Source organism: Macrotis lagotis, chromosome X (assembly GCF_037893015.1).
Source record: "Macrotis lagotis isolate mMagLag1 chromosome X, bilby.v1.9.chrom.fasta, whole genome shotgun sequence".
In the NCBI taxonomy this organism is placed as follows: domain Eukaryota; kingdom Metazoa; phylum Chordata; class Mammalia; order Peramelemorphia; family Peramelidae; genus Macrotis; species Macrotis lagotis.
In genome coordinates, this window is record NC_133666.1 from 318,141,214 (window position 1) to 318,166,014 (window position 24,801).

At 33.9% G+C, this 24,801-nt stretch overlaps 1 protein-coding gene across 2 annotated transcripts in view; it reads right to left on the reverse strand.

Moving 5' to 3' along the window:
• PIK3C3 (phosphatidylinositol 3-kinase catalytic subunit type 3) overlaps positions 1 to 24,801 on the reverse strand; it is a 227,165-nt gene that overhangs the window by 122,531 nt on the left and 79,833 nt on the right. For both annotated transcript variants that reach the window (XM_074208286.1, XM_074208287.1), the window contains exons 14-20: positions 24,632 to 24,737; positions 23,396 to 23,512; positions 20,363 to 20,494; positions 12,955 to 13,083; positions 11,116 to 11,185; positions 7,723 to 7,787; positions 1,905 to 1,989 (exon numbers count right to left, since the gene is read on the reverse strand). In XM_074208286.1, coding sequence (XP_074064387.1) covers positions 1,905 to 1,989; positions 7,723 to 7,787; positions 11,116 to 11,185; positions 12,955 to 13,083; positions 20,363 to 20,494; positions 23,396 to 23,512; positions 24,632 to 24,737 — 704 coding nt within the window. The remainder of the gene's footprint in view (positions 1 to 1,904; positions 1,990 to 7,722; positions 7,788 to 11,115; positions 11,186 to 12,954; positions 13,084 to 20,362; positions 20,495 to 23,395; positions 23,513 to 24,631; positions 24,738 to 24,801) is intronic.

A 24,801-nucleotide genomic window follows, 5' to 3' on the forward strand; every position in this document is an offset into this window, starting at 1 on the left:
TTAGTTGCTTGATTTCACCTAACAATTATGCCTGAGGTAGACAGGGCAATGACTGTTATCAATTATATATGAGAGGAAACTGGACCAAGCAGGGGTTAAACAAAGTCAGAAAGATTCTAAACATCAAGCCACTGTTTTTTCTACTATACCACTACTACTAGGGCTAAATAATAGCTTACTGTATTGGGAGGATCTTTTCATAGAAAGAGAAGTGTCATTATTTTAAAATTAAGCAAATCAATGTTGCCTAGTGGCAAATTCTATATATAGCGATATACAGAAAAAGACAGAGATATACCATACCTAAATATCTCTATTAATATAAAAATATAGATATTTCTATCTCTGTCTTGGGGTGCAGTGGATAAAATGCTAGGCCTGAAGTCAGAACACTGAAATTTGTGAGTTTAAATCTGTCCTCAGACACTTCCTTAGTTGTGTGATCCTAGACAAGTCAGTGAAGTGCTTACCATGGTTTCCTCTGTAAAATAAACTAGAGAAGAAAATGGAAACCACTCCAGTTAACTTTACCAAGAAAAACCCAAAAGGGATTACAAAGAATCAAACACAACTAAAAACAATTAAACAATGACAAACTTATGGATATTATTACTGCTTATCTCCAGATAGACATATATTTAAAAGATTAAGATGTGTGACAATAAGGCAATAAGAATGGAGATTTTGTTTCATTTTTACAATAGCTAACTGGGTTTTGGCCTTCATGTTACTCACTAGAGAAAAAGATGGATTTAATCCAACCATGCTTTCAAAGTTCAAAACATTTCTGCCACTCTTTTGTAGTTCCTTTCATTGACAGCTGATGAATTACACAAGAAAATCAGTCCTGCCACTTAACAGTTACATTTTGGATTGAATTTGCTACTCTTTATTTTTTCAAAGATCCTGATTCAGAAAAAAAAAAAGACTGACAGAGTGCTTTCTGTGGGGGGGTGGGGGGGAAGGAAGCAAGATTGGGGAGGGGGGATTTGTAAAACTCAAATAATATCTTTAATTAAAAAAATAAAATAAAAAAGTCATATTTAGTTATTAAATATGTTTAAATTCAGGTTTGAATAATTATTTTGAAATTTAGGATTATAAGATTATTGCTAATATGACATTATATACTAGGACATTTGCTACGGTATTTAACCTTTTTAAAAAAAAACAGACCAATTTATTTCAATAGTCTAGGAAACTTTCAGTAATTTTCTGTATATAAGTATTTAAGAATTAACTGAGTCACTGAAGTTAAGAGTCATACATACAAAATAAGTGTCAGAAGTGGAACTTGAACCCACATCTTCAGGACCATAAGGTCTCTTAAATCTTAAGCAGTTGAAACAAGGAAATACAGTCTATCCTAATGATTTTCTTCTATCTTAAAAAATAATTTGCATTTAGGATTAGGCTAATGATTCACAATTCTGCTTCTACTTAATGAAGCCTAGAACTATCAACTTCTTTTCAAAACAACCTTAGAATTCTGTTTTCCACACAAGAATGTAGCCTTCAATAAATCATCTAGAATTCTAAGATGCAGATCTCTAGAAAGGAGCCACAATCACTGAACATTTATTCAAAAATAATTTTGGAGACCATCTGTAAAATAAGTCTATAATGTTTTTATATAATAAATGAACTGCAGGATAAATACTTGAACATTTTCTTTAAAAAATTTAAGGAGTTAACTATGCTTCGATGTTTTGCTTTTGCTCCTACAATCTCATATAGCATTTAAAACTTAACATGCTTTAAAGTGGCAACATTACTTCAAAAAAAACACAAAACTTGTTTATACCAGCAATGCATAATAATGCCATTATTCTCTAAGATGAAACAGATAGCTAAATTGCCTATATCTAATAACATCAATGTAAAGTAATCACCTGAAGACTTACCACAGCTTTTAACATAAGTATCCATCACTTCAGCACTTATTCCATTAGGTCCATTCTCACTTGGTGCATATCTTCTAAAAAAATTCTGAAAGAACATTATTTATTAGATACAATTTTGAAACAAATGAAGGATAAAATATCAAAATGCAAAGAGAATTTGGTTTATAACCTTAGTTAATCTACCATCATACTAAGACAATCAGAATGGGCATCCCTCAGGAGCTGGTCTTCTTGTTTAGAGGATTGTCAAGACTAAACTAAGAATATATGCCGATACAACCATACTATGAGATAAAAATTAAACATGGTGAAGTAAATTACGTATATAATTTATTATTATTATTATAGTATATCATCCTATTTTATCTATTTTGTTATTCTCTACAATATAACACTGAATTTTAAAACTGCTTTTTAAATAGAAATAAAATGACATGGTTTTGCTTTTTTTTTTTTTTTTTAAATCAATATAATGGGGGCTGCCAGGTGGCTAAGTGGATAGAGCACAGACCCTGGAGTCAGGAGTACCTGAGTTCAAACCCAGCCTCAGACACTTTATGTTTACCTAGCTGTGTGGCCTTGGGCAAGCCACTTAACCCCACTGCCTTGCAAGGAAAAAAAAAATCAATATAATGAAAGCTAAACAAAATAAAAATAAGTGCTGAATTCTCTCAGTTAAAAAAAAGGAATCAGATGACCAATTAACAATTTAGACTTCCAAAGAATAACAAGACAAATTGCTGATCTGTTCATGCTTCTTATATCATCGATGATGTCCATCATCATCCTCAAATAAGATTTTAAATATTACCAATTTGTTCTAAATTATCACAATCTAGGCTTCTCCTTATAGATGACAAATTGCTTAGCACCTTTCTCATTAAATTAAGGTTCTATAGTTCACATCCTGTGAAAGAAATAGGGTTGAACATAGGGAATTGTTCTCACTAAAGCACATACAACTGTATACCTGAACTAGATTCTTCTTGATTCCAAACCCAGCACTCTCAATCACTATGACATGCTGCTTCCAAGAAATAAAGAATATCTTGCTTTAGGCTGCCTCTTTTTTAATGTACTGTGGTGAAAAGAACAATGACCTAAGTTCCAACAAACCTTGGTTCTAGTTTAGAAAAGTCATCCCCTGAACCTGAGTTATCTTACCTACAAAATTAGTGTTGGAATAGATAACACTCTTAACTCTCAAATTCTAGTTTTTCTGAGACTACAAAAGTTCACTCTCTCATAGTAACCTTTTTAAAATTTTTTTTTCATTTTAAACTTTAAAACAAAAAATAAAAAAATAAAAAAGCCATTCCATGTACACAGCAGAATATGAGAGAATTCAATATAAAACAAATTCCCATTTCAGGAAAATCTATAAAATAAATGCTACACATTATTTTCAAAGCTACTCACTTTTTCTGTGCTTCCTTCTAGGTTTCCTTTTGATTTCTGCTATGCAGAAATTGTATCCCCCCCACCCGCTCTAGAGAAGGTGAAAATTAAACATATATGTAAATATGTATAGACATATAAACACATATACATATATATCCACATACACTCAAGACACAACATACAAATTAATATTAATTTAAGGTGAAAGGAATGATGTGCAAACATATCCTTCTCACTGCCTCTTCCATAAGTGTCTACATCTAGGGCCTGTTAATATAGGAAACAGAAATACTGGTGTTGGTCTGGACACAATGGGAGGCCTTGGCCATTTAGATGTGGTCCCTCCCATTTTAATCAAGGTACCTCAGCATTGCAGAAATGCCAGGCAGACTGACAGTATAGTATTTGGTGACAAATCTGCAATATTAAGGTAAAGCTAACCTGTCTCTTGATGGTCTAAATCAACAGTAAAGTGATTTCTATGTCAATAATCTTTCAACAACACAATACACTAAAATAGGTACAGTATTGCCCTGCAAAATGACAACATGCAAATTCAAAGAAGCATTTGTTCCAAATCCACACATACATATATGTAAGCTAAAAATTATGCTTACTTCTATTTGTCAGTTCTTTCTCTGGAAGTGGATAATATCTTCCTTCAAAGGTTCAGATTTATCTGTTTTCTAAATTAACCAACTCATCATTTCTTACATCACAGTAGTATTCCATCACAACCATATCCACACACAGTTTGTTTAGCCATTTCCCAATTGAAGGGCATCTATCATTTTTTTTTCCGAAGGCAAATGGGGTTAAGTGGCTTGCCAAAGGCCACACAGCTAGGTAATTATCAAGTGTCTGAGACTGGATTTGAACCCAGGTACTCCTGACTCCAGGGCTGGTGCTTTATCCACTGCACCACCTAGCCACCCCACATCTATCATTTAAAAAAAAAACACTGCATTTTATTTTCCCCCAATTAATGTAAAAAACAAGTTTTAACATTTATTTTTTAAGCTTTGAGTTTCGAATTCTCTCCCTTCGTTCCACCACTCCCTCTCATTAAGAAAGTAAGTTATTTAATATAGGTTAAAAATGTGTAGTCATGTAAAACATTACCATAATAGACTTGCTATAAAAGCAAACAAAACTCCCACATACACAAAAAAGGGAAACTTCAAGAAAAATAAAGTAAAAAACTAAATATAAAGTAAAAAAAAGTATGCTTCCATTTGCATTCAGGCACCATTAGCTCTGTCATTAGAGGACAGAATTCTTTATCATAAGTCCTTCAAAGTTGTCTTAGGTAAAAGGATTACCAAGAAAGGGAGAGTCACTTACATATTCTTCTAAAAGTTCCTCCCTTATCTATTCCCTTGCCTTCATTTCTTTCTAATTTTAGAAGACTTTTAATACCTTCTCTAGATGTATGTAAATGTTATCTCTTATACCTGTTTCTGATGAGAGCAAAGTTCCAGCAGTATCAACCCTCCACCTTTCTTGTTCTAGAATTGGGCAGTTTCCCTTAATAATTTCTTGTGATATTATATCAAGATTCTTTTTTTTTGATCATTAACTTTGTTAGTCTAACTGTTCCTATCTTTCAATTGTCTCCCCTCAATCTATTCTCTATAGAAGTTTTTTCTTGATGAGATTTTTCACATTATCTTCCACTTTTTCATTTTTTGATTGTTTTGTTGTTTCGTTTCTTATGTTATTAGCTTTCTCTTGCTGAATTCTAGTTTTCAAGGAATTTTCTTCCTTAATTTTTTTGACTTTTTCCAGTTGACTTTCTTTTTTATAGTTTTCTTGATTTTACTGAAATGTGCTTATTTTTTTCCTATCTTTTCCTTGATCTCAACTGCTTTTTAAAAGTTCTTTTTGAGTTCTTTCAAAAATTCTTTTTTGGGTTTGTGACCATTTGACATTTTTCAGTGAAAAAGGATACATTTTTTTCTTTTAGGCCCACTAAGTTCCTTTGAATATGAATCCAAATATTCTTTATCTCCATAATATCTATCTATGATTAGGTACTTTCCTCCTTTGCTTATTCATTTTTATTTTTATTGTTGTTTTTATTTTTAGGAGTTTATTATTAATCCCGGGCTTCACTTTGTCCCAGGTCTCAGATCCTTCTTATTCTTCTGAGCTCTTTCCCAGGGCTCAACCTTATGTACTCATCTCTACCCCTAAATCTTGACCAGGGTCCTTGCTCTCTGGTATCCCTTCAATGGCTGCAAATTTCAGTGTCTCTCTGCTCTGGAAATGAAACCAGACTGTGCATTCCTACAAGTATCCAAAGTCAGCACGGTCCCCATCCCTCCCCTTTCACATTCCCTGCAGTCATAGCCTGGGACCAAGTCAGCTTAGCATAGCTGTGCAAGGTCATTCAGTCTTCTCCCACCCACTCATAGAACCTCCTCTCTCACTCTTTTGAGGTGACAGTGACTGAAACTACCTCCCAACCCAGTTGCCCCCAGAAGTTGTTATATGTTGATTCTTGGGGAGCTGGCTTGGAGGTATTTGCACTTCACTCAGGTCAAACCACCCCTAAAGGTTGATTCTTTTCTAGGGTAGTCTCCGGGTGTTTTCGGAAGACAACTACTTTACTCTAACTTTCGTTATTTCTGCTGCATCACTTTGAGATGATATCTGTCTTTTTTTAGGTGGAAGAAATTTGGAGAACCTAAAGTTTTCAGATTTACTCCCATCATCTGCCCAAAATCTTTCCATAATAAACTTTTTGAATTAATTACATTACTCATTAAAACCCTTTAAAATTTTCCACCTGATTTCAACAACTTGGGGGGGAAAAACAAAAACAAAACCAAAAAGCTTCCTATGTACTTACAAATCTTTATTGACCTCTTCCAGCTTCTCATTTTTAAATTTTTTTTTTTTTTACTTTTTGCAAGGCCTTGGGGGTTAAGTAACTTGCCCAAGGTCACACAGCTAGGTAATTATTAAGTATCTGAGGCTAGGGTCCTCCTGACTTCCAGGGCCAGTGTTCTATCCACTATGCCACCTAGCTGCTCCTGTTCCATCTTCTTATAGCTTATTTAGTTTGCTTCCAATGAGTGGCAAAATATAGTCTATTAATAGAAAATTCTCTAGGCTTTAATAGCATTATGACTATCATCCCTCTGACTACCTATCCCCTTTAATGCCTAATTATATTTCACCTAATACTATAATTAATTTTTTAATGTCTGATCCCTCAACTTTAATAGAAAATCCTTCAAGGGTTTCCTTTGTGACTCCAATATGTAATATAAGATCTTAAATATAGTTTTTTTGGGTTTTTTTTTTTTTGCAAGGCAAACAGGGTAAGTGGCTTGCCCAAGGCCACACAGCTAGGTAATTATGAAGTGTCTGAGAACAGATTTGAACTCAGGATAGTGCCCTATCCACTGTGCCACCTAGCCACCCCTTAAATATAGTTATCAGTAAGTTAACTGTATGAATGAACGAAACATGAATTTCAAGACTTCTATTGAAATAGAGACATTCCTTTAAAAAAGGAGTTATAGATCTCAATAAAAATGTCATCAACTTAAAGTACTCTCAATATTCATAGCACCTCACTTATAGACAGATAACACCTAAGATAATTTCAAAATCAGGTCAAGGGGTTTTCATGTGCATGTGACATGATAGTACACAGAAAATTATACTAAAAGTGAGAATATTTGTATTTTAGCTCTAGCTGCATTCCTCTTTAGCTGAGACATTGAATAAATCACTTCACCTCTTTTAAGAGAATGAAACATGAATTTAATATAGCATAAAAAATAGTACTGTAGAGAATTATGAAAATCCAAATCAAGTCAGGTCATAGTTCATTTAAGGTTATCTCAGGTCTCTTAAAAGTGGTATCCAAGGTGGCTAGGTGGCACAGGGGATGGGGCAGCAGCCCTGGAGGACATGAGTTCAAATCTGACCTCAAATACTTAATAATTACCTAGCAGTGTGATCTTGGGCAAGTCACTTAACCCCGTTTGCCTTACCAAAAAAAAAGTAGTGTCAAAGGTCACTTTCTGAAGACAGTCAGTAGTTATCTTTTATAACCTCAATTTCAAAAAAGCTGAACATACCAAAAATTTCCTTTGATAATTCAACAGATGATATAGTTCAACTTCTTAATCCAATTCATATTATAGAAATGTTAAACCTTTTTCAGGGTATTAAGCTACAACTATATTTACTAACTACTTTATAAAGCACCATTTTACACACTTGCAAAGTCAAATCCAGTAACATATGAAAGCATGATCCTGAGTTTTTGAGGGATCTGCCAGAAAAATTCTAGAATCCCCAATCCCCATGCTTACTGGTTGCAAGAATTAGAGATACCTTTATCTTTGAATCAGATGCTTTATAAAGAAATGATAATGAATGAAATAAAACATTGTACCTGAATACTTCCTTCGGTATCAAGAACTTCAGCAACAGGAACTGACTGAATAAACTGCATGAAGCCTATAAATATATGAATTACATTAAATACAGGGATCTATTGAATAACAGAAATAAAAGTTTTCCCAAGAAAATATAATAAGATTTGCTTGTGTGCACATGCACTTACGCCTATAATCTACAGTCCAAAATGTAAACTCTTTAGGATGAGTTTTCATGGCACAGTGAAAGGGATAATAACTAGATAAGAATACCTAGAAATAAGGTAGAATAAGACAGACATTGTGACATAGCCAATGTGGGAATTTTGTTTGATCTGACTATGCACATTTATTATAAGCACTTTATTTTTCTTTCTTTCCTCCCATTCCCTTGAAAAGGGAAGGAGCGGGGAGAATCACTGAGACATTTTTTAATACAGGTAAGAGAACAGAAAGAAGACTAGGAAAAATAAATGAGAAATAAGGAGGAGGGCTCTGAAAGGTATTGGTAGTTTAAAAAAAGCTTTACAAACAGATTTTCAGTTTCATGTACATTCTTCTTTTTCTGTTCTTCTATATGTATAAAAATACATTTTTTATTTGGTGTTGGTTATGTTCAGAATTTAAAAAGATAAAATAAATCTTTGCAAGAATTACATCATACATAGTCTATGCTTCTTATTATAGTGTTTTTATCAAAGCACTTACCACAGTATTTGGTATATAATAGGAGCTTATTGACTAAGTCAGAGTTCAGTTCTCCCCTTCAGTTATTTAGATTTATTCCACTCATCTAACTTCCACTCAAACATACTGATTTCACTCAAGTACAAGATCTCCCAGATTCAACAATCTTTAATTCCAATGAGATGAATCTTCACTCCACCGCAAGCACCCACAGAAACAAGTGTTAGCTTCCATTTCGTACTTCATCCAATATTGTACAATTTCCTTGATTTCAAACTTTCAAATTCCTATTTTTGATTATTTCCTTCTATCCTTTCATTTCTTCCTCAGTCATAGAACTAAATATAATTTCTACTGTCATCAAGACCATCAGTCCTTCAATTCCTTGTCCATTTTGTTGACATTGGCTTCATTTTCCTCTTTTTGTCCTTATGTTGGACCAGTTCAACTAAAACATTCCCTATCTTTAAATCACTTGCATTTTTGTCCTAATGACATCCCTGCCCCCTTGCTAAACTCCAAACCAAGTTAGCTGTAGTATTTATTTTTTAATGTTACAAGAGAAAGTCAGGTTAACTGTACCAATTTACCTAAGATTCCCCAATGTCCAAAATAACATTTTTTTTAAGAAACCAATGTTTATTTTCCATCAGCATTTTTCCAACACTATTAGAGTATCTGGGTAAAACTTAGGACCACTCTGTGGTAGAGTTCCTACCCATTCAGTGGCCTGAGCAGTAGAAGCTGCAGACCAGTCCTCAGTAGCTGGCTGAGCACTCTAATCTTCAGTAGGGAACTTCTGAATGGGCACAGATGGCACCTGGATGCCCTCAGACCAATCAGCCACCTCTGGCTGAGCAGCAGTGAATTCTGGTGCAGGTGCAGTCCATTCACCCTGAAATTCCTACTTTGTCACTGCCTTTTCAGCTGAGGCCTGCTTTTCCTTTTCAATCTCCTTTGGATCTCTATAGAAGTAAAGATCAGGCATGACCTCCCATGGGTGTTCACAGGGGATGCTACCACACATCCGCAGGACTTCTTGGACCAGTATCCACCACATCAGACCCTCTGAGTGAACTCCCTTGTTGTTACATGGAATGGTAATGTCCACATAGCAAAGCAGTGAGTCTGTGTTGCACAGTGCAACGGTTGGAAGGTTAACATACTATGCTTCAGTCAAAGGCGGATGATTTGCATGAGGATCAGTAACCACCAAGAGGTGAAGCTCCCTGAAAGCTGCCTGGATCTGGTTAGTGAAGGTGCCTGGGATGAAACATCCAACAATAGGTGTGGCGCCAGTGGCAGCAGCAAATTTCAGAACAGTTCTCTGGCCAGTATTCCTGGATGAGATAAATCAGTTGGATTTTCAATGGCAACAATGGCACAAGCAGCCAGCAGAAGCTTTTCCCAAGTTCTCTTCAAATTAATGATATAGAAGATGCCACCACTCTTCCTTTTGTAGATATACTGTTCCATCTGGAAGTCCAAATTGGTGCCACCCAAATGGATCCCTGCAGGGAGGAATTTGAGGACATCCTCTTCCTTCATCTGCAAGATACATCTAGGGCTCCAGACATTGTGAAAGTTTCTCTTTAGTTATGATGGAAACCATGAACAACATCTTATGGATCCCTCTTCTGGGCAGTGCAGAAAGCCAGAATAAATTTTAATTATTTCCTGATTAATTCTCAATTAAATTCCCATGACAGCTACTTTCTCTTCTCAAATTCTCTATATCCCCTGTTACCCTTCCTCCTATAGAAGCAAAGATGGATAAGCTTCCTATCTCCCTATTTAAAATTAATGTCCCCATCTTAGAAATTTGCCATTATTAGAGCAGAATCACATATCCCTCTTTGCTTTTGTTGCCCTCAAAAGATCCATGCTATATAGCTGACAATGATGAAGTTCTGTATAAATGCTTAAAATGTAGATAATCCTATCTTGCATGGAATATAAAATTACAAAATTATGATTTTGCATAATATAAATAGGAAGGAAGGATAAAATAATAAAGATAAAGGATAAAATAAAAAATAAAAAAAGGATAAAATAAAAAGAAAGGAAAAGTTGTCAGAAGTATCCCTAAAAATTATACGCATATGTATTTTTGTGTTCTTAAAGAATAGTATTGAGAATTTCTTCATTTGGAGCAGCTAGGTGGTGCAGTGGATAGAGGACCAGCCCTGGAGTCAGGAGGACCTGAGTTCAAATCTAACCTCAGACATTTAATAATTACCTAGTTGTGTGACCTTGGGCAAGTCACTTAATCCCACTGCCTTGCAAAAGAAACAAAAAAATAATCCCTATATTTGGTTGCCATTTATTTTTTAATATCAATCTTATATTCTTCATAAACTAAAGATTCCAAGCAAATTGGCCTATTTGTTGCTTCCTGAACTTATTCCACTGGCAACCTCTATGCCTCTGTATGCTTTGAAATTACTTATTTGTATAGACAAGTAGTAGTACCCTTGAAGGCAGGAAGCATTTCATTTTTATCTATTTCTTCTGGGATAACATAGTATTTAAATAGTAGACAATAAATGTCTGTTTAAATGGAACTTCTTTCCAGTGAATATAGAAAAATTTAGACTTCAATCATTCATAAGATGACTACATATAAGGCAACAATATTGTAAATGTTTCATTTTTAAAGGAAGAAAATTTACTCAGTGAATATGAGAATATTAAACTCTATCATGAGCATAATGTAGACTTACCATGTTTTGTACTAGTAGCTAACACTTTGTAAGGTGTTAACTTCAAATCCAGATTCTCTTTTCTCAACAACTACAAGGTAAAGGACAAACATATTAGCCAAATATAAAGGAATTATTTTATGAACTATATTTATTCGACAGGCAATAGAAAAGTTTCATCTATTTGCCACCTTTAGGCAAGTTTCAATGATTGTAATTACAAAATCTAATTTATCTTCTATATAAAACTGTATTAAATGTTCTGACCTCAACTTAAATCAAACATTTCTTTATCATTTGATTTCAGAATGAGTTTCAGGTAAATTACAGGGATCCATGAAAGCTTATAGAGAACTCAATTGGATAATTAGATAACTTAAAAGAAAGAGAAAAGCAAGATAAGTTTTCTTCTTAGGGAACAAAGGACTGTTAAGAGAAAGAGGTAGAAGAGGAGCTTTATATGATTGCAGCTTTTCCCTTCTTTGGAAGGGAAAAATCTAGGCTTGGTTCATGCAAATAAGACATAACTAGAAAATAAGTCCTAGCATGATTTTTTTTCCCTGAATGTTCACAATTAAGCTCTACCCCCAAAATAAGTCAAAGTTAAGATCGTCAGCCAGACAGATGCATTTACGACATAATGATGGATGTACTGAATTATAAAAATATTAATAAATGTAAACAAATAATATCATTTACACTAATATTTAAAGCTATGAGAATATAAAATATAATTATGCAATTGTAAATACCCAAGCCCTTTGGACAGGAGGTAAACACCTACGTAAACACATGAACTCAACACTTATTGCTGAATGACTCACAGGAGTCCAATTTTGTACATGAATAAACAGACACAATACACGAATACATTGTATACTTGATAATGTCTATATGGAAAGAAAGTTCCACCTCTAATCATCACTAAAGGCAAGAAAGATAAGTCTGAATGTGTTTCAGGCATATTTTTGAAACTGAAAAAGCCTGGTGCACACATGCAGTTATGAAGAAGTCGATTTAGAGTTGCCAAAGAGGTCTGTGATTCAGCCAGCACTTGTCTGCTAAATATTTGAAAAACTTCTATGCAGAGAAAAGAATAGATCAAATAATGATTTTATGAAAATGACTATGTCTGAATTATTGATATTTCAATAAACAAATCATTCAAGAACCATTTGCACATGGAAATCAATGACTACACTGAAAATAGTACAGAAAACAAAATCAATGTGAAAACCTTATGAAGCCTAAGCTGCAAGAGGTCATGAATTGGGTGAAGAATTCATGGAATAAAATCGTTGAAAGCTGTGCTGCCAATGCACCAAAGCAGGCTACATGGACAGTACTCATTTAAGGAGTGTCCTGTTGCTAGACATGAGAAACTGGGGCCAATCACCTTACAGGAAAATGGAGTTGCAATTAATTCAGGTTGGAATTCGGAATTCGAAGAGATATGATGTTACAGAAGATGATTATGACTATTGAACAAATGTAATTTTTATAAATGAATAAATGCAGATTGTTGTACATGGAAAAAAATGTTTAAAAATATCTCCTGAAAATAAGCCCTATGACTTGATCTTATTTTGGGGGGAAATATAATAAGATAGCAAAGGTGGTACCACCAAAAGGGAAAAATAATGAACACAAGCAATTTCATTTTACACTGACCAAGAACCTTTCTGATGTGAACAAAAATAATAAAAATGTTTCTAGTTAGCATCTATGGCTAAGCTGCTAATATCTCATCATAATATGATAATTATTTTAATTGCAAATTCAACCTGTTATGTTTGGGGCTTTTTTTTTCTGTTTTTTTTTTAGAGATGAATCTCTATCTTCCTAAATGGTTACAATTACCTTATCCATGAGTGAAATGATTTGGAGAATAAGTTGGTCTTGGCGTAGATCATCTCCATGCTTAAATATAACAGGATATTTACCTCCATCTTCTGTTTTAAAGAACAACTGGGCAGGCATAAGAGCACTCTGGAAAAAAAAAGAATTTTCTTTTCAAATTTGACTCTGAATCAATGACTTTAATAAAAAAAAAGAAAACAGTGTAAGAATGTAATGGAAATTAGTGGTTTAAGAATACTGAGAAAACCTAAAGAAAACCTAACTCCACTGCTGAGTTCTGTTTTTGAGTAATAAGAGTGACCCTTACAGAAGTTTATGAAAATTCACAAAGGCAAAAAAGATGCTAACTTTGGATCTGATAATTCTTAGATCCCAGGAAGATACCAGATCACATCATTGGTAATCAATTAGGTACCAACATGGCTTATAAGGAGCAAATAATGCCAGATTGATGCAATTTTCTTCTTTAAGAAGTTACAAATCAAGTTATATAGACAAAAGAAAAGTTTGCAAAGTTGCAAGTGGTTAAGAAAGCACCCATAATTTTAATGTAATATCTATTAAGATCAATGTAATCCTGAACAAATGATAAAGGGTCTTATCTTTTAAAGAAAAAGGCAGCTCATACTTTGAATTATAGGATTAGTACCCATATCCATATCTGAGCAGTGGGGGTAGAAGAAGGAGGGAACAGAAAGAAGGGAGAGAGATGATGCAGGAAGAGAATGAATGAGAGAGGGACAAAGGGAAAGGGGGTCAGGGAAGGAGAAGATGGGACAGGGAGGGAGAGAGAGGGAGAGGGAAACAGAGAAAGTGATAATGTGTGCTTGGTATCTTGGTACCCAATATAACCCAGTAAAATCAAAGAAAAGGGGAATGTCTAAAACATTTAAAGCAGCACCTTTTGCAGTAGGAAAACAACTGGAAATAAAGCTGGAGTCCACTGATTGAAGAATGGTTCAAAAATTATTAAATATAAAATTGATTGTAAATATACTGTATTATTACTGTGTCATTAGATATGACAAAGAAGGAATTCTGAGAAACATAAGACTGAAATTGTTCTTTCCAAAGAGTTTTCAACTATCTTTTTATTGCCAAATTTGATAGTCTTTTGGCAGGGCGGGGTGGGGCGGAGGTGGGGGGGGCAATCAACAACTTAAGTGACTTGCTCAGGGTCATATAGCTAGTATCAAATGACTAAGGCTAGCTTTGGACTCAGGTCCTTTGGATTCCAGTGCCAAGGCTCTCATACACCAAAGGTCATGGATCTTTTTCCTCTTTTCTCTATACCCTATACCGGAAGTTGGTAAATCATAGCCTAAGGGCCAAAAGTGGCCACTGAACTATATCCATGAACAAGGAATTGTTTTTACATTTTTAAACCAATCCCTAGTTTGTAAAATTCTGCTCTATACTCTCACCTGTTTTTTTCATTAGTTCCTCTAGGTTTCACATATTATCTCTACATGGATGACTCCAAGTTCTATATATCCAGCCCTAGTCTACCTACTGAACTCCAATCATTAAATCATAAACTGCCTATTGCTATTTCAGTAAGATGACCCATAAGGTTCTCAAATTAAGAAGGCATAAAACAGAAATCATCTTTCCCCAAAAAGCATCCCTGTTCCAAACTTCCCTATTCCTGTCAAGGAAACCACCATTCTTCCAGTCATTCAAGTTTGCAATAGCATTATCTTCATTTATTGTCAATTCCACTCATCCCATATATCTAATCAGTTTACTAAATCTTGTTATTTCTATCCATCTCCAATACCCTTCTCCCATAAATTCCCTTTTCTCTATTTACACAGATAGCAAATAGTTCAGACTCTTGTCACTTTTTGCTTAGACTACAGTCTCCTAATTTGTTCCCTATCTTTGACTACCTTACTAATTTATTACTTCCATTCAGCTGTCAAAATGATTTTCCTAGATCACAAGTCTGATCATGCTAATTCTATCCCATCTCCCTCCCCCTACCTTTAAAATTTTTTTTATTTATTTATTTAAGGCAATGGAGTTAAGTGACTTGCCCAAGGTCATGCAGCCAGGTTTTTACTAAGTGTCTGTAACAGGATTTGAACTCAGGTCTTCCTGACTCCAGGGTTGGTGCTCCATCCACTGTGCCATCTAGTTGTCACTCTCCTCCCCCACCTCTTAAAAAAACCAATGGCTCCCCATTATCTCTAGAATCAATAAATTTCCTATCATTTAAATCTCATCACAACCTTGTCTGTTCTTACCTAACATATCCCTCACTTGACATATTCCAGGACCTAACTATACAAGTTTTCTTGCTATTTCATACATATTATGCTAAGTTTCTTAGCTCTGTGTTTTTGTATTAGATATTTCCCCTGCCTCAAATGACCTCTCTTACTTCTTCTTGAAACTCTTTTTAAGTTCAAGAGTACACTCAGGCAGTATCCATAATCACATAATTCTTCATGAAGCCTCTTCTCATCTAGGGAAAAAGGAAGATAGGACTCCCTTTTTAGGTTTCAATCTATAATCTTATAGTCTCCCAAACTGATAGGATACTCTCATCTAAACTATTCTGGAATCATTTTGTATTTATTACATGCATATTTATGTATAGGTGTATGTGACTCTTCTTCTTGAAATAAAACCCCTTAAAGAACAGGAACATTTTTACCTTCATTGTCCAAGCATCAAATATGGTGTTTAGAATATATTCAGTACCTAAAAATGCTTATTAATAAGGTTAATTGAAATGAATCAGAGTGTAAATAAGCCAGATCAAGAGAACACTATTTGTTATACAATGACCTCAGTGAAGAAGGGAAAAACAACAGCATAAATTTTGGAACTGATATCTAGGTGATGACCAGTCCTAACTCTACTTTTATTTTTACTTTTTGTCTAAAGGTTATTTTATTAGTTTTTGGTCTGTATTTTCTTTCACAACATCACTTTTATGAAAATGTTTTGCATGATTACACATGAATGGCCGATATTGAATTGTTTGCCTTCTCATTGGGGATGGAGTAGAGAGAGAGAGAGGAAGGAAGGGAGAGAATTTGGAACTCGAAATTTTAAAAATAAATGTTAAAAATTGTTTTTACATATATTTGAGGAAAAAATAAAATACTATATTAAACAAAAAAAATGAGAAAGGAGCAGAGGTGGATGTCCTGGCAAAACAATTGGAGTTCATTGGCAAGGACTTATGAGAAGTTCAATTAAATCTGTGCTGTTTCAATAGTTTATGAGGAATAGACATGGACCAGAAAGCTTTTTAGAATACTGACAGTGGGAACGGTACAAGAAAAACAGATTCAAATTTTTGCTCTGCAAATAACTCCTTTCTCTATAGCTGGAATGTGTTTTTTTTTTCTACCACATAATCATTATATTAAAATGTTTACCTATAAAATCTTTCAAAGTCACTTAATTTTTTTTCTCTAAAAGAACCATTCTTTTCTCCTTAAATCAAATCAGGATTCTAATTTAGTTTTGCAAACTAAATTTTAAGCAGCAAAGCAAATATTGTACTAGAATATTATAAGGGGGAAAAATCCTCACAATTTCAAACAGCAAAGAAGTAAATAAAATTCAATTATGTTTAAAAGTTGAGACTGAAAGAAAAGTTGACTATTATCCCTAAGATATTCTGATTTATAAAATGCTGAGTGCCATTTTAGAGGTAAAAGTCAGAGGAACATTTCTGGGAATATAGTCCTATTTGATGTAATCAGTAAGAGAAATAATCTCACAAAGAGAAATATTAGAAAATTGATGATGATCCTAGAATTCAATTTAAGGAATAAAGAAACCAGAAAAACAAAAAAATATAAAGGTCAAGAAAACTCATTCAAACAAGCTTTGAGGGAAAAAGGAATCTAAAATTTTGAAAAAGAGTCAAAAAACATGAGATAGGAAACCACAAACTCTATTCTAAGAGGCACTGAATTTTAACATCCTATGTGACTTTCTGAGTTACTTCTGATTTTAACCATTTATGATTTCCCATTGGAATGTAAATAATTCACATAGCATTTAACATGAGCATTTAAGCTACTGGTTTCTCTCCCACAGCCTTCTAAATTCTTTTACTCAAGAATCAGCATCTCAAAAGTTGAGTTATTTATGATGCTGTCAGCCCAGTTGCCACTGCCCCCACAGCCATCTCAGAATCTCCAGTATACTAAAGATCAATAAAAGTCTACACAAAAATTGAGAAAATTAGGAAAAAGTATCTATCATGTGTAGACATGAGGATCAACTGTAGCTAACGTAATGAAGTCAGGAAAAAAAACAGATTAGAGAGCAGGAAGAAGTGCTCCAAGTACTGAAATTAGAGAAACTTCTGTTTAAATAGTTTCATCAATTTAACACAGTCAGTCTTCAAAATAAAGTCATGCAGGGGCGGCTAGGTGGTGCAGTGGATAGAGCACTGGCACTGGAGTCAGGAGTACCTGAGTTCAAATCCGGCCTCAGACACTTAATAATTACCTAGCTGTGTGGCCTTGGGCAAGCCACTTAACCCCACTGCCTTGCAAAAAAAAATAAAATAAAGTCATGCAAAACACTATAGTATATATTTCATTTTTTTAATTCCTTTCCATGGATTTCAAGAAATACTTGGATTCTATACCTCTTAGTCAATACATACTTCACTTACAAGTTATTTGTATCAAATCTTAAAAGGCACTGTCTTTTGCCATTCAAGAAAAGTTCTTCACAGATTTGAAACCTAAAAATCTGATTACTGATAATAAAAGAGCAGTTAAACTAACTGATTTTGAACTTATATGGAACTTTGAAATATCTATATGGGTATTTACATACAAGGCATAAAAGAACTACATGTTTCTAGAAATGTTGGTAAGATTTGTTGTATATTTCAATCTATAAGATGCCTGGAGTACAGGCATTATATAATACTGAATTAGCAACAAGAAGCCACTTTTCTATAGAGATTTGAAAATGATCACTCTTCAGAATCTTCTAGGCTGTGAAGATTCCCTCAAAATAAAGTATAGCCAGAAGGTGCATTACAGGTATCATAAATACATTTCCTTAAGTGGAAAAATGATTTTACATGTCAAAAACTGGATGAAAATGATATAGATTTGCTCTATTTGTCTATGATTCTGCAAAAGAATTTGACAACATGTCATTAAACCACTTACATTTTAATGACTTGGACAGACTATATAGTTCCCCAGGTAAATGTTTCCAGAGGTTTTCTATGAAGAATAAAGAATCTTCAGGCAGCTGGGTGGCACAGTGTACAGAGCACCAGCCCTGAAGTCAAGAGGACCTGAGTTCAAATCCATCCTCAGACACTTAATAATTATCAAGCTGTGTGACCTTGGGGAAGTCACTTAACCCCACTGCCTTAAATAAAATGTTTTAAAAAATAAAGAGTTTTCTTTTACTGTTCCAACTCTCAACTTTGTCAATGTGCCTTTAAATGTCTTTCCTTTCTTTGTTGCAGAATTGAAGTTTGCTTAAAATTGTAAATATCATTGAAATGAATAATATTCTAAATAGATTCCACCAATACAGCTATTTTGTTTTCTATAAATAAAACTGCAACTCAAAAAAATTGTTAGAATTAAAAAAAAATTTATTGAGACTTACAGTGTGTTCATCAAGATGGCTTACTGCATAATGTGTTGTGCTTACAATCAGGAAGACCTAAGCACAACACCTTATGCAGTAAGTTATCTTGATCTTTCTCACGTATAAAATAATACTAATCAGAATACCTACAACATACAGTCTTTGTGAGAATCAAATGAAAAGACATAAAAATGTCAACATATAAATATGAACACACTATAAGTCTCAATAAATTATTTAATACTAATTACATTCAATTTTCATAGTATTGTTGTAAAGTGACATATTGTCATGCTCAAGAATGAGTTGAATCTAAAAATACAAAATTCAAATAAGGATAAAGTCTTATATTTGCATGCAAAAAAATCAATGTTGCAAGTGTAAAATGGGGCAAGAATAATTAGCAGTTCTGAAAAAGATTTGGGGGGTATTAGTGAACCCCAAGCTCAACATACATCAGTGACATGATGTGGCAGTCAAAGAAGCTAATGAAATCTTGTACTTGAATAATTGAAAAAGAACTCCCAAAAACAGGAAGATGGTAATCTCACTGAGGTCTGTCTTCACCAGACTTCATCTTGAAATATTGTTTGTATTTCTGTGCATGACACTTTAAAAAATGACATCGATCAGCCGGAGAATGCCCAAAAGAATACAAGCCAGCATCATGAAGAGCACTGAGCTAAGGAATAGTTTTTAAAAAAAATAAATAAAGCTTGGAATATTGAGATTGGCAAAAGACAACTCTAGAGGAATATAATAATTGTCTTTATGCATGTGAAGGTTGTTATGTAGAGGATGGACTAGAATTGGGGCGGGGGGGGCCAGAATGAAGAACAAGGAACAATGGAAAGAAGTTGAAAAGAGGCAAATTAACATTTCATATTAGGCAACACACATTCTCTAATAATTAGAGCTATAGAAAAATGAAAAGAAAGGCATCTTCTTAAAAATCTTTAAGATGGCAGAACAAGCAGAATATGCTGAATTTCCTTTTAAAATTCTATGCTTTTACAAATTATTTGTGCATTGAATATATTTCAATAAAAGAAAATAAGTTTGTCTTTTATAGATTACTTTTAAGTTGTTTAAATCACTCTTGGTTTCCATGTTAATTCCTTGTGCTTTACTATGTCCTTTTCTAGATTCTCTCTACTCTCAATATCTTCTAAACCCGAAATCCAAACAAATTCAATCCTAAATCCAGACTAATTCAACCCTTTGCAACATACATGCTAAGGGCCATCATATGATGGTGTGGTGATATGCACTACTGTGATGCCTAGCAGGTTGCAATTTGCATCCATTTCAGAGTCAGTTTTCCAGTAACAAATCAATTTGCAACCAGATAAAGAGAAAACTACTACTCTGAAATAGAAGGCATGGTCCAGAATTCACAAAACAGAACTGGAGATGGGGTGATATTAAAATGGACATTGGAACTCACAATCACCCCTTTAAAGATATGTACTGAATATATAATGTGCTCTGGGAATGATAGATTTTTTTAAATAAGAAAACAAGGACATAAAACTATATTTCACATACTATAAATATTATAGAGACAAGACAGAGATAAAAAAATTAAGATGCATGAATAATTCTGTTCTTCATTTTTAACTGTACCTGTTAAACTATATTACCAAATTTTTAATAATTCAAATATTTTGGTTAATAATAATTGAGCTAATAATTTATTTTTATTGATGTTTAAATTATTAAATTTAAAAATGTAGTGATTTTTCCAAAACTTTGAAAGACCAAATTAGTTTCATGTGATACAAATTAAGATCCATGCATCTATCATTACCTTAAATAGTGTAGCTGTCTCTGGGATTATTCCTTTGATTTTCACCTGTGGTTCTAAAGGCAGTGGGATGAGTTCCACATCTGACAAATTCATTTTTTCATTGTCTCCCAGCAATGCCTGAAGCCTTTCATTCTAAGGAAACAAACCAATAAAGTTTAATTAGATTATAATTAAAAAGAAACAAACAATATATGGCAAAAACATTAAAAGAAGTGTTATTAACTCTAAGGACAGCTAAGTGGTTTAGGGCCTGAAGTCCTAAAGAGTCAAGTTCAAATAGGGCCTCAGACACTTATTACTGTGTAATCCCGGCCAAGTTACTGACCCTGTTTCAGCTTCCTCATCTGCAAAATGAGTTAGAGAAGAAAATGGTAAATTGCTCTAGTATCTTTACCAAGAAAACTACAAATGGGGTTATAAAGACACAACTGAAATACTGAACAATAATATGCAAAAATAACAAAATATATACAGAATGAATATGCATATAATAAGCATACATGTAGGATTGTATGGGGCATTCACTGTTTGTCCTTCATTCTTTTTTTTTTAGTTTTTTTTTTTTTGCAAGGCAAATGGGGTTAAGTGGCTTGCCCAAAGCCACACAGCTAGGTAATTATTAAGTGTCTGAGACCAGATTTGAACCCAGGTACTCCCGACTCCAAGGCCAGTGCTTTATCCACTATGCCACCTAGTCGCCCCTTGTCCTTCATTCTTAAGAGCAATGATGTCAGGAAGGTGATGTCATGACTTGCAGGTAAATTGGATTTAAGTGAGGGAAAACTCTGCAAAGTCACCAGTTTCATTCTCTCTTCCAGAATCAACTGAGTTCTGGAATGGGAAACCTTGGACTTTTTACACTAAGGTCTTTTCCAGATCTGACTGACAGAGGCAATGCCTATTCTGTGATTAATCCAGGCCAGAAAAGAGGCAAAGAATTGTTCTCTTTAATCTAGTCAAAAACAAAAACAAAATCAGTCTGGGAGGGAAAGATCCATAGGGTTTCTGGCCAAAACAGAAACAATTACTATTTACACTCATTCAGAGCCATACTAGCTCCAAACAACTACCAAAATGGGCTTGGACTAGGACCTACCATTGGTAGATCAACATAAGTCAGAATGGCTTGAGGTTAAAGCAAGATCTTTAAAAGAAATCCATCCCCCAAATCCCAAGTTATCTTGCAACATTTCAGCAATTAAAATTTATATTCTGGGGCGGCCAGGTGGTGCAGTGGATAGAGCATGGGCCCTGGAGTTGGGAGTGCCTGGGTTCAAACCTGGCCTCAGACACTTAATGTTTACCTAGCAAGCCACTTAACTCCATTTGCCTTGCAAAAAAAAAAAACCTAAAAAAAACCCCTTATATTCCTCTGTTCAGAGTACCTGCAGATAAGTGTTTGACTGCAGAGAAACAGGTTTTGTAAGATCCAGGTACTGACTAATTATCTCTCAATATGTTGTAAAAGGAAGGAAAAATTTCTTGATATCAATAAAAATTTCTATAAGAAAAGACTTGAAATAAAGTTCATCTTGTTAAAACTGAAGATATAATCAAGGTCATACTTGTGGCCAAGTTAAGAGTTAAATTTATATTTCAAAGGACCTGGAAAGCAACTTGCCAAAATTCCCCTTCTGGAATTCATTCCAAGTCCTGTCTTGGTCTCCTAACTGCACACACAACTGAGATTGTCATTGTGCTGAATCTGGGCAAATTATATCTGATTTACAATTCCTGGTCCCTAAGCTATCATCCCAGCTATTTATCTTTTTCCTGCCTCTATATCATTTCTGTCCTCTCCCTAATTCCATTTTTTAGATAAAAGGAAGGTCAAACTCATATTATTTATGAAAACAGTTAAATAAATTATAGTGGAAGCATTGCTCAAGAGATCAAAAATAATACTTATTTCTTTTGATTGCTAGGTAACATAAAAAGTCACATAATGAATAAGCTTGAGAATAATTAATTTCAAAGAGACATGAAAAAGTAATTTCACCACACATAAATCAAACTAAGAAAAAGTAGCTCAATAACACAGTATCAAAAATTTCCTAAGCAATTAAAGTCAAATAATGTTTGCAAAATGTAATTTCCAGAGTCAAAAATAGAAAAAATTTCTACTGATAAGCATGCAATTAAAGTTAAATGTTTGAAAAATATAATTTTCAGAGCTGAAATAGAAAAAAATTCACATTGTTAAGCATGCCCATCCAGTAGATACAATGTGAGATAGTGAAAGTGGACTACAAAGTACAGAGAATCGGTTTTAGTCTCAATTTTGTTGGTAACTTCTGTAATTCATTTGACCTGTTTTTGCCTCAATTTCCTCATGTACAAAATGAGGTGATATTGATGTAGGGAGTAATGGGAATATGATACAGGGAGTTATGGACATAGTGATGCTGTGATTGGAAATAAATTGTGCCAATTTTTACACTGTTAAATTCTGTCAAAGAAAGATAGAAGAAATATTTGTCTGATCAGAAAAATGTTATCTGCTCCTGTGATATAAATTGATTCCTATTTTTCCACTATTAAATGTAAATTCATAGTCTCCTTATTTTCACCCTCCCCATCTTCCAGTCTTTTGTCTGCTTTCAGTCATGTAGAGGGGCAGGGATTCCCCCTTTGCTGATAGTCTCCTGACCCTTTAGTACCAGGAAGTGGGCAAGACCTTAAGAAAGACTCCCTGCATGGCATGCAGACTCACTCAAGTCTCAGCCCAGTCAGTTCTCCTGTCTCTGTCTGTCTCTCTTTCTCTCTCTCTTCAAGGTCTCTCAATCTTAAATGGTGACACTGATGACCAGCAACAATTTGACACTGAATGGTCTCTCAATCTTAAATCGTCAATACTGATTTACAGCAACAATTTGACATTGAATAGTCTAAGATCATGCCTGGTTCTAAAATTCTATCATTTTAAAGTACGATATTTTAATTTCACAACATAAATAAACCAAAGGAGATACTACATAAACTTAGTACTTTGCCACAAGTACTTAATCAGAAGCAGAAAAACAAAAAGTTTACCTTCTTCTTACGATTTCCACTTTCCCTTTGCACAGCCTTCATTAGACAAACCAGTCTATCCACAAATGTTTGTTGTGCAGCCAGCAAAGATCGCATAACTCTAACAGACTTATCACCCTGAGGGAATTAAAAGAAAGGGAAAATTGCTTTTCCATACAATAATGATAAGGATTTCTTTATAAGCTTAGGAGATCTTTAATTATTTTTCTAATAGTCATAAACTTCAAGACAAAGCTAAATTGAAAAAGATTACTTATCTTGATTCAAAGATAATAAGAAATTCTAGTCCTAATTTAAATTCCATCATCACTTCTAAAGTTGAAAATTGTCTAATTCTTCCATAAAGATTAGTTTCTTTCAAGGATAGCACTTCCTATAGTATATATTCATGTAACAAGATATAATTCATTTAACATTAATTTAACAAATGTATTAAGTATACAGGCACTGGTTGCACCCTGGGAAATTCAAATGATTAGACAAAAAGGTATATCCGTCTTCAAGAAGCTAATGAAATTTGAGGAAATATGGCTGTTACAAGTCTATGAACATTTTGTATAATAAAAGGAAGACCAAGGGGTATGGAAGATGGAGAGATAACTTCCACCAAGGATAAGAACAAAAGCATGGTAGTTGAGTAGGTATTGAAAGTGAGCTTTTGATTTAAATAGGTGGCAATGGAAGAGGAGTATAAATGAATTAAACAAGAGAAGGACTTTAGCAATTAGTGAAGCCTTTCACCACCAGCAAAAGTGTTATACCACAATAGAAATGAATACTTTTAATTATCTTGAGATTTAAATTAAAATTAAATGTACTTAAAATATGAAGTGCTAGATTTATGAACATTTTCAAGCAAAACTATAGCTTTAAGCAGAAAAAGACAATTTTTTCTTATTACTCTTGCACCCTCTACTGGTTGATTAGTGACATGATTTTTAAGAATGTAGCAACTAGGAAAGAAAATAAGGGTATTTTTGAAAAGTGCTGGAAGAAGCTAATATTTAGGCCCCTCTCTGTGGGCCTAAATGTTAAGATATCTTAATAAAAACCATTTTAATCACTCTGAAAAAAAGAAGTTAATATTTAAGGTAAAGGTAAATTGGGAGGCTCTCACCTAGATATCTTTAAATGAACTTAGCATAAACCAAAAAATTAGGCATCAGAGAAGGTACATAGGAAAATATATTTGTTTTCTTCTTCTCAAGCAAAGGCTCACTTTATGAAAATTTTTACCTTCAGTAATGCCTGGCTGAATCTTCTCATTACATTCAGGTACATTTCATGTGTCTTTGGGTCTCTCTGTTGGGTATCTTGATCTTCACATTCTACAATAACATACCTTTAAAAAGTAGATATACTTTTTATTGTCTGAAATCAAAATGAATGTGATTTACCTCACATAG